This window comes from Fusarium solani (assembly GCF_023522795.1).
Source record: "Fusarium solani strain SB1 chromosome Unknown bctg00000001, whole genome shotgun sequence".
NCBI lineage: Eukaryota > Fungi > Ascomycota > Sordariomycetes > Hypocreales > Nectriaceae > Fusarium > Fusarium solani.
The window spans coordinates 978,983-992,827 of record NW_027072156.1 but is presented as its reverse complement, the minus strand read 5'-3'; the positions used below and the strand labels follow the sequence as shown (position 1 = coordinate 992,827).

Here is a 13,845-nt window from a genome sequence, read left to right as displayed (position 1 = left end):
ACTCAGAGGGAACAGGACGGAATGGTCGGCCGCTTTTTGCTGTGGATCCACGTCCCGGGGCCCGTGGAACCCTAGATCCCGGACACAGCAGAGCGGCCAAGTCACGCCGCTCTTCGACATGCCTTAGCGGGAGAGAAGCTGTCGGCACTGGATCCAAGCCGAGCCGGCATGTCGACTCCTGCCGCTGATGACGTGGGAGCAGGCGCATCTCAATACGCTGGCATCTAGATAAACAGGTCGCCAAGGGTCGGTGCCTGAAGGTCGTCGTCACTGTCAGTCGTCACCAGCTTTTAAAAGGAAGGCCAAGACACGGACAAGGGAAGCGATATAAGTGATTTTTCGGTTCTGGATTTTGTGAAAATGTCCGTGGGTGCTCCGTCTTCCGTCCCGTCGGATCCGGGTGGTGGGGGGAGTGGTTGGTTGACGAGCAAGCCACCGAAGCAACGGCGCCCAGGAGCCAAGCACGCCCTTTGACCTTTGTGAAAGCACTGTTTGCGGCGAGTACTGTATGTCTTTGTCGAGTGCATGTACCATGTACAGGACTTGCTAGGCGGTATAGGTACGGAGTCGGCATTCAGCAGTGCTTCAGTTGGGGATACTATAAGCTAGCCAAGACAAGAGACACTCTGGTCAGTGATATGAGATGTCAACTTTCACTCGTACGAGCTCCTCACTTACAATACCATGTAAGAGGTCTCAAAGCCACAACTCTCTCTCATCTTGGGGCGTGTACTGGGACTGCATGACAGGAACCCACCTTGTCGATCCATCGATGATGTCGTTCTCACACGAGCTTCACAAGAGGTACCTACGGCCAGAGCCGAATAGCTGTCATCCGAGAGGGTACTACCCGCCCATGTACCGTAACCACAGCGAGTTCCCCATTTGCTGGCAGCCAGCATGCCGAGCTGCAGCCCACCCACCATCAAGTTCTCTCTCCCCCACCGGCCGGCCCCATCCTCCACCATGAGCTCCCTTCCCGCCCGCCGGCTTACCGTACCGTGGTCCTGCTACTTTTTTTTTTCTCAAGCTCCCCTTTGAAGCAATTCGGATGCCCCGGATGGTCTCTTCTTCTTGGCCCTCCATTCTATGCCAACCCTGGCCCTCAATGGCTTCTTTGCTCAAGAATAAAAAGCCCACACCCCTCGCCGACTCGGCCCGGCGAGAGCTCCGTCCACTTTGCCGTACTTCCTTGAAATAGCTTCGAGCGCGTCGCATTGTCGTAAACCTGTGTCTATCGTCTCTTTTTACCTGTCGCCTGTAACAATTCTAGTCGCCAGAGAGTGCTGTTCGACTAATACTGGCCTGCGATCGGTTTCCTTGAAGCTGGTGTGCTCTCGACCTCCGTCTTTGTCGTGCGCGCACCAACAGAGCTCCGAATAGCAAAGAGATTCGACTATACCGAGTAATTCATAATGATTCCGGCAAATACGCTATCGCGCTCTGCGAGCGCAGTCCTCTTCGCACTTCTCCCAGTCGTCCTGGCGCATGGCGACGAGGGACACGACATGGGCGACATGGACATGAGCCATGCCTCCGACAAGCCCAAAGACGCCTCGGAATACCCAGACACTTACTTTTCCCACCCCGGTCATGTCGGTGTAATCTACGCCCACATTGCCCTCATGGTCCTCTCCTGGGTCTTTGTCCTCCCCGTCGGTAAGCTTAAGCCTACGAGGCCCGCTGCTACTCACAAGCTTTGCGCCAGCCACTGACGCATCTATACAGCCGTCGTCCTTTCTCTGGCGAGATCGCGCTTCACTGTGCCTGTGCAATTCGTATTCCTGGCCTCCAATGCCCTGGGGCTGCTCCTGGGCGTCATCTACAACGCCCAGACCCCGGACCTCTACCCAAACAATGCGCACCACAAGATTGGCTGGATCGCGACCTGGGTTGTCTCGGCGCAGGTTCTCGTCAGCCTTGTGGGATGGGTCGCCGGAGTATTGCGAGGGGATGTCAAGAAGACGAGCAGTGACAGACAGGCCTTTCTCCCAGTGCCAACTGAAGCTCCTAGCCACAACGGTTTCCGACTCCCCGAGGGTTACCTCGCTGACAGCCCCTATCGACACTCCGGTGACAGTGGCCAGGGAACAGAGCGCAACACTGCTTCGCTCCGAAGCAGCTCCGTTTCGACCCTCGATGGTTTGGAGGAGTCTCCCCTCGAGAGCCCAAGAAAGGAGTACGAGGAAGACGACGACGGTGACCTCGAGGCCATGTCTCTCTCCTCTCCGGCTACCAAGGGCGCCTTCGCTCGTCATGCTTCCAAGGTCGTTGCTTCTCGCGTGTGGAAGTATCTCAACATTGGACGACAGGTCATTGATCGCATTATCCTCCCCTTCGGCTTCATTGCGCTTGCGACTGGTGTAGCTACTTTCGGTCGCTTCTTTGTAAGTCCCCCCTTAAGGCTTCCACTTGGACTCCCTTAACACACCATTAACAGGAAGGAGAAAACGTCTTCAACGGCCTCGCGCATTGGATCAAGGGCGGCGTCTTCTTCTGGCTGGGCGTCTTCACCCTGGGTCGTTGGTCTGGCAGCTTCGGCGAGCTTGGCTGGGCATGGAACGTTCGCCCCAAGAAGGGGTCGCAAAAGTGGCGACCTTCTGCCGAGTTTGTCGAGAGCTTCCTCATCTTCTTCTATGGCTCTACCAACATCTTCCTTGAGCACCTTGGCGGCTGGGGAGGTGCTTGGACTGCTCAGGATATGGAGCACATCTCTATCACGGTCCTGTTTATCGGTGGTGGCATGGTAAGTCCCGATCCTGCACACGCTTTAGCAGAGATCTTGATAGTTCAGGGACTGATAATTTGTTCCAGTGCGGAATGCTCGTCGAGTCTACCCGAATTCGCGATCTCCTCAACACAACCGTCGAAGACATCGAGCCGAAGCACCCCTACACCGACGAAGAAGCAGATGAACAAAAGGCACCCGAGACTTACGAGTTCTCTCTCAACCCCATTCCTGCCTTGGTCATCCTTCTGCTGGGCATCATGATGAGTTCGCACAAGCAGCACACCATGATCTCGAGCATGGTCCACAAGCAATGGGGCAACCTGCTTCTCGGAGCTTCGCTTGCTCGAGGCCTTACATACCTCCTCATGTTCCTCAAGCCGCCCAAGTCGATTCTCCCATCCCGACCTCCCACCGAGCTCCTTGCTTCGTTCGGCTTGATCTCTGGAGGCATCATCTTCATGGCAAGCGTAAGTGCACTCTGTCCCTATCCTACTGAGACAACAGCTGACCCAGAGCAGAGTTCCGACACCGTTGAAGGAATGATCCACTACGACCTAGACGCCATGTTCATGTACACCGTCACCATGGGCCTGGTCGGACTGCTGATGGCCTGGATCGTCATCGTCCTGGCCATCAAGGGCTGGGCTGTGCGACTGGAGCGACGCCGCTCCCAGGCGGCTTAGACACACAAACACTGTTGATTGATATCAAGTCTTGCATTATTTGGAGTGTGCAGGAGTTGCATAGATACCTAGTTGATTGCATCGCGGTGCGCTTTTGTCGCTGCGATGAGTCTGCTTTGAGATACCCTTGATGAAATAACGGCCTTTGATTGCAACCTGAACTCCTTTATTTTCCCCAATGGTTCTATTTGGCGTGAAATGATTGAATCTTGTCGATGTTGAGAGAATTGCTGGTCCTGGCTGACGTGTGTTGGCCCTGGCGGTTCGTGGTGTTGATGTGAGGCGAGACAAAGCATTAACGCCGTCTTTAGTCTCCTCGTGAGGCATTCAACATGAGCCTCCATTCCGACTTTGTCCATTAACTCGGTCGCGTGCCAATTCGGTAGCGTAAGTGGACAGTGGCCTTGTTGGCTTCACTTCACCACACAAACTCAAGCATCTCCATCCTTGCTCTTCGACCCATCGACAACTCTCTTCTGATCCTCCGCCGAAAAAAGCCCTGCACCCTGCTGAAGGGCATGAACCAGAAAGGGAATCGAGTCAGCCTTGAAGTCCTCTGCATTGCGGACCTTGTCGAGGTCCTCCGAGAGCTCCTGCGTCGCTCGCTGGAGGTAGTAGGATGTGAACTCGGCAGAAGCCTGGCTGTTGGGCTTGGAAGACATCTTTTGGAGTTTGACGTGGTCTGTGAATAATCCCGATCTATTGGCTGGGTCAAAGATGGTGCTGTGGTTTTGGATACCGAGGGTGGTGATGTTGAAGGATTGATGTAATTCATGAGAGCAAAGCTTGAAGGAGAGGTTTGCAGACAGTGCATATACACGCACGGTGTTGTGAGCGCACTGTACACTTACACCTCCATGCTACGTTCGGAGGTCACTTCCTACAGGTAGATGTGAGCAATTCACCTAGAGAAATATAGGCTCTATTGATCATTTACACACATAAACGACTTTGTAACGTTTTTGCAGTTGAAACAACACTACGAATCCCTGGATGTCATGAAAAATCATCAACCTACCCCTACCATTGGCTCAACACACTTCAACTCTAGAAAGCCGAGATAGCTTCCCTAGTTGGCCCCCAATCAACCTTTCTCAGTTGATTCCCATCCATCTCGAGGGTGATCGCACTTTAGGAATCTTCCTGGGATGTAAATCTCTGGCATGGGGCATAACAAAGCGACATGACTCCAAGAACCTCATCTGACACGGAGACACATCTCAACCAAAAGAAAACCTGTACAATTGTTTGAACTCGCACACTCTCTAGTCTATGCGGTCCTATATACACGGACTATTGTCGGCCTGTCCGCTCAGCAGCCTCCCAACTGCCCAAAGTTACCACTTCCCTCTCCAGCATTCAAAAGACCAAAGCTCGATTCCTTTTCTTTACAACTCATCCAAGACGTGGATGTACTTCTTCTCTTCTCGCTTCTCCTTCTCCGTCGCAGGGGGGAGATCGTAGAAGTTTTGGCTTCGGAATCCTTGCTATAGGGGTGTCAGCTATCGTTCTGAGACTCCAACTGGGTCACTCACCAGGTAGTGGTAGGTAAAGTTGGCAATGTCGCCGGGCTCGATTCCAAGATCCTTGAAAGTCTTGGCCTCAGGGTCAATGACCTGGTCCATGTACTCTCGCTCAACCTCATCGGCCGACAGGGTATGCCACCAGAGCACCTTGTTCAGGATCTCAGCAACGGGCTTCAGAATGGCCTTGGGAACGTTGATGTGTCGTCGCTGCTTGTAGATTTCCTTGTCCACCAGGTCGGCAATCTCGCGCATGCTGTACTGCTTGGGTCCGTAAAGCTCGAAAGTCTGTCCGGCGGTTGTGTCGTCGTAGAAGATCTTCTCGAGGGCGGCTCCGACATCAATTGACTATCACAGTCAGTACTATGCCATATCCACCAGGACTCCGTCACTTACGTGAACGGGGTAGAACTTCTCCTGCATGTTGTTGGAGGTGAAGAGGTTGGTCACACCAGCCAGCTTGAGCAGAAGGTTGTCCTCGAAACCGAAGATGGGGGCGGGTCGGACGATAGTAGTCTCGGGGAACAGTTCCCGGGCAATCTCCTCAGCTCGGCCCTGATACGCTTGTCAATAACCTTCCCTCGTTGAAGTAGCAGTCGAAGTACCTTGGTGCGGTAGAACTCGGAGGCGGACTGGGAGTTGGCGCTGTGGGACGAAACGTGGATGTATCGGTCGACATCGTACTTGGCAACGGCCTCGACAATTCGCTCGGTTCCTTCAATGTGAACATCCTCCAGAGAAAAGTTCCTGATGCCAGCTTAGCTTCCTTGCTCGCCCTCGTGCTCGTCTTCTCGAAGAAACATACTTGGTCGGGTAATCACGGCCAATCAGGTTGAAAACGGCATCCGAGTGCCTGACGCTGGCCTCGATCGAAGGGGTGTTGCGAAGGTCGTGCTCCTAAAGGCGAGAGTTATAGCGGGGCTATGGTCGAGATCGAAGGGATTGGACATACGACAAAGACGACGCGGCCGAGATCTCCGGTGACCTTGAGGTGACGCTTGGTCATCTCCTCACGGTAGGGAATGACGACGGTGCATCCCTGACGAGCTAGTAGCAATGGTTAGTCTTTGTGCCGTCCCCTTCCCTCATCAAGTCATAGAGGCCGGGCCTTCTCACCAAGGCGGTTCACAATGTATCGTCCCAGCTGGCCGGTTGCGCCAAATACCGTAACAGTGTGGCCTGGTTGTCAATCGTCAGCGTCGTTCATAGGCATCGTGGCTCGGTCGTCGCACCTCCAAGGGATGAACTAAATGGAGGCAAGCATCAGCAACATGTTTCAAAGGGCCAATGGATCACGGTTGGGCTCACCGGCCACCCTCGACCCGGATGATGGGCTTCCCGGTTCGGGTAATAGAGATGTCGGAGAGGAATCGCTTGCCCGTGACATTGAGGGCGACATTGCGGGCCGACCGTGCGGCAAACAGGGGCGAAACCATGGTTGCGATTATACAGATTGCGTGGGAAGACGCTGCTGTGCCTCGCAATTGGCCGTGGGTCGTCTCGTCTTCACAGCAGCAATGTTTGGTGATGCTGGGCAAGGTAGAGCCTCGGGGAACGCTATTTCCAGGTCACGTGATGGGTCAATGAAATCTTGCAGCTCGTTATTGGCTAGCGGTCTTCCAAGGGAAGAATGGGTCCGTGCGTCTTTGAGTGTTGCGACACCAGGCTGCCTGGCAGCCTCATTGATGAGCTAAGGACCTCCCTCCAACTCCACAGAAGCATCTATCAACCTTGAACAAACACCCCAAACCGACCAACTTGCTCTGGCTGCCTAGAACGGCACTGTCATCATCACGAAAGAAATACCCCGACTGCCACGCCGATTTTCAGGGAAGAACTTGTGCCGATCCGGAACCAAAAGCTCGAGATCTCAAGGTGCAAGCTAGCTATTGTTGCTGTGCTCACCATCCACACGTCACAACCCACCAACTCCTACACATCCCGCCATCATGAGCGCCGACGCCATCCCCGATTTCCTCGCCGAGCAGCGTGATGAAGCTCCCGAGGAGCTCCAGCCCCTCATCCTCGACTTTGAGAACTACTGGGAGCGGAAGCTCTGGCACCAGCTCACCGAGGCCCTCGTCGAGTTCTTCAGCCATCCCGGGAGCGCCCCCAAGCGGCTAGTCTTCTACAGAGTCTTCATCCTCAAATTTGCCGACAAGATCAACCAGCTGAAGCTCGTGGAACTGGCGTTGAAGGCGGCGACAGAGTGCGATGGTAAGGAACCCTGCTGTGTGCCCCTCCGAAGCCGGCGCTGTGCTAACCCATGATGTCTCTGAACTACAGAAGATGAAGAGCGTTTGGAATTCCTGCAATCGGTCGCTAAGAAGGTCAACAACGAAAACTCGCAAGATGCATATGTTTTTGCCCTGGTTGCTGTCGCTCGGGCGAAGCTCGACCTTGAGGAGCTAGACAGCGCACGAAAGGATCTCGACACCGCCGAGAGGATACTGGACTCCTTCGATTCCGTCGAGAACATCGTCCATGCCTCATTTTACGACGCCAATGCCACCTACTATCAGGTATGTTCATTTCCTGGAACCCATGACCACGGTGTCACAATATTGATGTCCGAACCCCCACTAACCCCTCCACAGCTCAAGATGGACTTCTCCAACTACTACCGCACTGCCCTCCTCTACCTTGCCTGCATTGATGTCGCCTCCCTCTCTCCCAAGGAGCGATACAAGCGGGCCTACCACCTCAGCATCGCCGCCCTGGTCTCTACCAGCATCTACAACTTTGGAGAGCTGCTCCTCCATCCCATCCTCGATGTTCTTGCCAAGAGCGAGCACGCCTGGATGCGCGAGCTTCTTTTCGCTTTCAACCGCGGAGATCTTGCGGCCTACGAGAGACTTTCTGATCGTGTCGAGTCTAACAAGCTCCTGAGCAGCAACTCTACCCACCTCCGCCAGAAGATCTACCTCTCTGCTCTCACCGAGGCTGTCTTCCGCCGCCCCCCTCATGACCGAACCATGACCTTTGCTACCATCGCCCAGGAGACTAAGGTTCGACCACAGGAGATTGAGCATCTCATCATGAAGGCTCTGAGCCTGGGTCTGCTCCGGGGTACCATCGACCAGGTCGATGGTGTGGCGCACATTACCTGGGTTCAGCCCAAGGTATTGGATATGAAGCAGATTGCCGCTATGCGCCAGCGACTCCTGGACTGGGACTCGAGCGTCAACCAACTCGGCAACTGGATCGAGTCGGCTGGCAAGGACGTGTGGGCTGCATAGACAAGAAGATGAGTGAAGACGGCGTGGCATGAGGGCAACAAAACGAACCCCTGTACAGTAGACAGATAGAAATATCGATGTGGGCAGCTGATGATCCCGCCCAGAGGACAACTATTAATCATACGAGTCCGTCCATGTTATGAGCTGCTGTTGTTCCTCTCTCTTTCCGTGCTTCCCCTCGTGAAATACTTCAAGTGAAGATCACCACGGAGAGTTCCGCTGACGTTCAGCCACCTCTTGGGAACAACAACTATAGCCCTCTCAACTACATTGCAGTCGATATTCCAATAACAGTAAATCTTGAAACTAGCTAGTCTATCTGTGATGCCAGTAGTTTATGAGTACAGATCATCCCTTCAGGGCTCTAAGTGTCGACTCTCTGCGACATATCTTACACAAACCAAATTCCAACCACTCTATGCCGAAACCTCTCCAAAGACGTTGATCATGCCCACGAGCCAAGCAGGCCACCACAAACACCAAACCACCACAGGTGTATACATACCCCATACGTTCCAGCCGAAACTTGCCTCGCTTAACAGGTCAGTAATGCTGATTCCCCAAGCCTGAGCCGCGGCGTAAATGACCGTAGATGGCGCCACGACATTGAGCAGGCCGGCCAGAGACCACCGGAGGACAGGGTTCTTGACAGGCTGGACGAAGCTCAGCGGGCTGGCCAGAAGGCCAACGAGGAAGGCGAGAGAGAAGTTGAGGGTGGCGAGGGTGGAGAGGCACATGCCCAGGACGAGCAGAGAGAAGGACTTGGTGATCTGGAAGTGCTGCTGGGTGGGCTTGGAGAAGATTGAGAGGAGGCGGGAGATGACAAAAGGGAGGACGGCTGAGACGACGGAGAAGATGGCAAAGGCAGGTGAAAGTAGCTATGAGCTGTCAGCGTCATATCCCTAGAAATCAGAAAAGCAATACTTACGCCAGCAGGAAGATGGTTAAAGGTGTAAAGAGGCACAGCCGGGAGAGCATGGCAGATGACAACAATGACAAGCGGCAAGAAGAGATCCCTTCCAGACTGCGCAGTCTCAGTGGCTGAAGCAGGTCCCTTGGCCTCCTTGGGCTTCTGCCCTGCTGTCGATGACTGGCCGCTCTTGACCCAGAGGGAGATGGCCATGATGGTAAAGTTGGCAGCCAACAGCATGGCGCTGGGCAGATAAGTACCGATACTGACAAACCGGTCTGTCTGCATCAACAGGTAGAAGAAGAAACTCTGGTGCAGATGCTCGAGAAGATTGTTCAGACTTCGGAACGAACCCTCGACGAGACGACCCATACCCATGTCATCATGCCATCCCTCACCATAGGGCTGCAGTGTTACAGCATCGACGTGGTAAGGGATGAAGCTACTATGGGCACCGGCCGCGTAGCCAAGTCCCTGGTTGAGCATGCCACGCAGCATGGTCTGCAGACGATCGGGGTAGCTCCCCTTATGCTGCGTCATCTCCTGGATGGTGGTGGGGATACCCATCTGACCGCCGCCGATGTTGACGATTGAGTTAATGAGATCGAGGTTTGGAAGTTGTCCATTGACACCATCGTAGATGATGTGCACTGCCTTGAATCTCTCCTCTTGAGGATAGTCAATGGCGATAGCGCCCTGCAGAGCTCCGGACTTGAGAGGCAGAGGTGCCACGAGGTCAGGGTTGTGAGCATCGTGGTATGCATCAACCCAAGCTTGGGTGCCGGTCTTGCTATCTGGAGGGACAACAAGGATAATATCCTTGGACCAGAGTGACCAACCTATTTCGATTTGTCAGTTTCCTCATCCGCATGCCTTTAGAGAGATGTTGACGAACGCTTAAAGTAACGGACCAGGGTCAGGGCCAAGGACACGCCATTACGGTTGAGCTGCTCCTCGACAGTCTTCCACGCAGCAACCAAGACAATGGCCTCGGTAGCATCGCCTCGGGGAGCTTGGAGGATGGCATAGAGATTCTGCCCCGAGTATTCGTGGCCCGCCGAGTGATACGTGTAGTTCTGTCGTCCAACCTTGAGGCCAACGCCCGTTAGGATCTCATCGAGTCTGTCGTTAATCCTGCCAATCCCAAGGCCATTAGTTCCCGTCCAAATTCTAGCTCGCATCGCAAATGGAGAACGCACTCGTAGTTGCTCTTGCCCACCACATCATCAACCTCATGACGATACGCGCGCAAGATGTTCTGTTCACTCCCTCCAAAGTATGTATGCACCTGCCCCGGCAGCAGTGCGTTCTCCGAGATGTACGTCCGTCGCGAGTATTCGTTAAGAGGAAGAAGAAACAGCCAGACGACGCCGATCGCGATGCAAAGGAAGGACAGGTAAGGGGGAAGCTTCAAGATTCGAGGATCGCGACGCAGCGAGAACGCCGATGCTAAAGACGGGTCAGCCGGAGTCCACGGACATGATTCAGCGCAATATCAGAGCTTGGGGGAGCTTCTCACAGAGTAATCGCGACATGACTAGGCAGAGGTTTTGCGCGACGAGCGACTTGGTCGTCTCAATCCTCCAACTTGTCGTTCAAGTTCAAGATCCAATCTGGTGAATGTAACTGCATCCCGTAAATCGAGGTACGTACCTTTTCCGGACAGCTCACCCATCTCCAGAATGGCCCGCCGCGGCCAGGGGGAAGGCTCGGCCGGGTGCCTGCATGTCCGGCGGGGCGACCTACCTATGCATTTACCGGGGGCTAAGGCTCAAGGAGACCTGAAGTAAAGGCAACATGTTGTCTTGATTCTATCAGATTATCAATACTTCGATATTTATTTCGTATTTTGGAGTCCCTTAGAAGTAGAAGTGCATATAATCACATACTTGCCTAGTTTCAATGGCTGAATTACACTCGTTCAGCGCCCACACGTCAGTTCCATGTGAGATCGTGATGACAGACACCAAGCTCATGATGAACAGTCGTGGTTTGTGCCAAAGAGTCGCAAGGTTCCGTTTTTAATGCGCGTTTGTCTCTATGTGTGCTAGAAAGCTCCAATGGTGTGTTAAAAGCAGTCTACAACAGCTGGTATACTCTAATGCTTGTGTTGGGATGTGGAAATGAGGCGAATGCTTCCATTGCTTGCTTGTAGAAAACACTCTTTAATCAACCATGATGCTGGAGTATTCTATACATAAACCATGGCAACAATAAACGCTGCTAAATACTTTTATCTGGTTCGTGTTTCTTCTTGCGGTGTCTGCCGTTCCTTCTTTCTTCCCATTTCTTCTTGTTTCGCATCGTTCCTAGCACAACGGGCTTCATCTTTGCTGTATTTTATGCCACAGGCATAATAGTTACCATACTCTCAATCGTCATCCTCTAGAACGCAAACATATTTCCTACTGTCGGTGTTGACCTGTTTTTCGGCTGTGATTCACTGCCGCCTCGAACGCCCAACTACATAAGGCCATCACCAGTGGTCCCGAAACTTGACTCTTTCACCTTCTCCTCAATCACTCTCTCTGAACTCCAGCCCTTTTTCGACTCGCACGCCTAGAGTCACACATTCGGCAAGCTACTCTGATTACCGTGGGGTAAGTTCTCAGCTTCGCGCCTCACATCAGATGCACTGGGTGGATGATGAGCAGGGTTCACTGATTCAACACAGAACACTCAGGCCACTAATCCGCAAAATGGCGACAGAGGGAGCCTCTACTTCCAAGTGTAAGAGTCTGCTCCCGAGCGGGCGTGGATTAAGCACCGTGCTGATTATGTGTGAGCAGCGATCAACGATATGTTGAACGATGTCCGCAAGGCCGCAGCTCAGGTCAAAGATAGCAAGGCCAAGGGGGAGGATGTCAACGAGGCTGAGGCGAGACTGCTCGAAGCTGTAAACGCCCTGACTCGAGAGAGAGACGCGCTACAGACACCCGAACCGCCGCAAGCAGAAACTAATGCAGAATTAAGCGAGGATCAACTCGAGTGGCTGCAGAGAGTTGGAAGGTTGGTTGAAAGGGAGAAGAGGAACATCACTGAGCCTCGAGGACAAGCTTTGCTCGAGGAGGTCATGAAAGCCCCCGGCTACTCCAAGGCGGAGAGAGAGGGTTAATACTTCATGCGCACTGGGAATGAATGAGTGGCTGGGTAACACAGTAATGTGCCTCCATGGGAGATGGAACTGGTAAGTAGCCATGAGATAGAGCGGCCAAACAGTCATTGAGAGGCTAAAATACTCTGCTCGTCATTGCAAAAGTGCGCCAGTATAAGTCACCCACCCTGATATCAGAGGATAGGTATGGTTGTGAAGCTGAACCGCAACGAGACATAATGGGAAGAAAAAGGTTGCTCAGACAGAAGGTAGGTATATTTAGGCCGAACAATACTCAACATCTTCACCATTAAATGGCTTCTAGCCCGCCCAGCTCGAGACTTGATCATACAAATACGTGCTGACCTCTTAGATATGCGAAACCGCCAAGCACCCATGATATCTACCGTTTTCCCCCAAGACGACTATCAACTCGGACTCCCTCATTCATGAAAGCGGATTCCACAACACACTAAGAGCACAGCAAGACAGCACTGAGACGACAAAACGTGATGCTAATCATAATTGAGCAGATGCCATACATCTTCGAATTAGAGCTCCTGTTTTATAATCTTCAATCCCAACCAAGACTCTGGTTTTACCCACGCTTGCTATCCAAGGCGGCTCGCAACAACATAGAGAAGAAGGCGGCCACCTTAAATCATCCAGTCATTCCTTCGTTTTTGATCGCCACGCCAAGCCCGGATTAAAAAAGATGCCCAAGAATAACCCCCCTTTTCTATAGTACAAATAAGAGGAAAACGAGAAAATACGCAACCAGCGCCGTTGTACTAGTACACAGCCATCCGACATAAAAGCGCACAGTTTCTTACGCCCTTACTCAAGGTCCGAGCCGCTGAGTTGTACCCACAAGCTCCGTCGCGGCGCTTCCGCTGGGGCCGGGACGGTTGGTCGTGGGGAGCACGCCAAACCGGCCATATGTCGTCTTATCGATGCTGACGTAGTGAGGCAGAATCTTGAGGAGGTTGAGTCGCTTCTCGATCCATCGGAGCGCCCACTCAGGAGGAGCAAGGAACTTGACGTAGCCGAAGCCAGCTATAAAGTCAGTTAGCATCAGATTTGTTACACGTGAAGAGGAGACTTACCGACGTATCCGATACCCACACCACACAAGTGGCCAAGAAGACTTGTCCTGGGTACCAATGCCGCCACCACCAAGCACATAATCAGGGGAGTTGTCCATGTGGGAATGTGAACAGTGCCAATGACGAAGTGAGGGTTGGCCTTGTAGGTTCGAATGGACTCCATGGCAAGCAAGACAAATACCCACAAGCTATGATATGCTTATTAGCCATGTTTCTCGCACGTAGACGACGTCGGGGTAGTATAATCTCACCTCGCTCCCAGTATCGAATTATTCGCTCGGAAAACACATCGCTCGATGATCACGTAGAGGACGGCAGGGATCGACGTCAAAGCTAGGACCAGCAATTAGCAAAAGTCCCGGCACTGAGAAGGAACTGTAGCTTACGCCCAAAGAACAATGCGACCGTAGTCAAAGTTCCGTGCTCGTTCTCGAATCGTTCCATCAAAGGCGTCAGGGCCAAGACATTGAGGATCATATGGATGAAATTGAGGTGTATTAAGGGAAACGTCGAAAGTCGATATGCTAATTCACAAGCTGTGTTAGCGTTACACAGGAGA

At 53.0% G+C, this 13,845-nt stretch overlaps 6 protein-coding genes across 6 annotated transcripts; 3 read left to right on the top strand and 3 right to left on the bottom strand.

Annotated features, from left to right (window-relative positions):
- Window positions 1–1,415: 1,415 nt before the first annotated feature.
- Window positions 1,416–3,414, top strand: MRS44_002419 (uncharacterized protein; the record flags this gene model as incomplete). Its single annotated transcript, XM_065622816.1, has 4 exons — window positions 1,416–1,659; window positions 1,729–2,387; window positions 2,441–2,746; window positions 2,815–3,414. 4 exons carry the CDS (start codon window positions 1,416–1,418, stop codon window positions 3,412–3,414), a joined length of 1,809 nt encoding a protein of 602 aa, XP_065478888.1.
- A 431-nt stretch (window positions 3,415–3,845) lies between these two features.
- MRS44_002418 (uncharacterized protein) lies at window positions 3,846–6,373 on the bottom strand (the record flags this gene model as incomplete). Its single annotated transcript, XM_046277496.2, has 10 exons — window positions 3,846–4,113; window positions 4,807–4,901; window positions 4,950–5,285; window positions 5,334–5,492; window positions 5,543–5,684; window positions 5,743–5,834; window positions 5,890–5,984; window positions 6,054–6,116; window positions 6,170–6,183; window positions 6,246–6,373. 10 exons carry the CDS (start codon window positions 6,371–6,373, stop codon window positions 3,846–3,848), a joined length of 1,392 nt encoding a protein of 463 aa, XP_046126990.2.
- Window positions 6,374–6,886: 513 nt separating this feature from the next.
- On the top strand, window positions 6,887–8,176 carry MRS44_002417 (uncharacterized protein; the record flags this gene model as incomplete). Its single annotated transcript, XM_046277495.2, has 3 exons — window positions 6,887–7,154; window positions 7,224–7,459; window positions 7,535–8,176. The coding sequence occupies 3 exons, from the start codon at window positions 6,887–6,889 to the stop codon at window positions 8,174–8,176; spliced, it is 1,146 nt and encodes a 381-aa protein (XP_046126989.1).
- A 416-nt stretch (window positions 8,177–8,592) lies between these two features.
- Window positions 8,593–10,621, bottom strand: MRS44_002416 (uncharacterized protein; the record flags this gene model as incomplete). Its single annotated transcript, XM_046277494.2, has 5 exons — window positions 8,593–9,054; window positions 9,105–9,925; window positions 9,982–10,220; window positions 10,286–10,535; window positions 10,606–10,621. The coding sequence occupies 5 exons, from the start codon at window positions 10,619–10,621 to the stop codon at window positions 8,593–8,595; spliced, it is 1,788 nt and encodes a 595-aa protein (XP_046126988.1).
- Window positions 10,622–11,785: 1,164 nt separating this feature from the next.
- On the top strand, window positions 11,786–12,201 carry MRS44_002415 (uncharacterized protein; the record flags this gene model as incomplete). The annotated part of the gene is made up of 2 exons (XM_046282546.2): window positions 11,786–11,816; window positions 11,876–12,201. The coding sequence occupies 2 exons, from the start codon at window positions 11,786–11,788 to the stop codon at window positions 12,199–12,201; spliced, it is 357 nt and encodes a 118-aa protein (XP_046126987.1).
- An 820-nt stretch (window positions 12,202–13,021) lies between these two features.
- On the bottom strand, window positions 13,022–13,763 carry MRS44_002414 (uncharacterized protein; the record flags this gene model as incomplete). Its single annotated transcript, XM_046277493.2, has 4 exons — window positions 13,022–13,236; window positions 13,287–13,474; window positions 13,538–13,619; window positions 13,673–13,763. The coding sequence occupies 4 exons, from the start codon at window positions 13,761–13,763 to the stop codon at window positions 13,022–13,024; spliced, it is 576 nt and encodes a 191-aa protein (XP_046126986.2).
- Window positions 13,764–13,845: the final 82 nt, after the last annotated feature.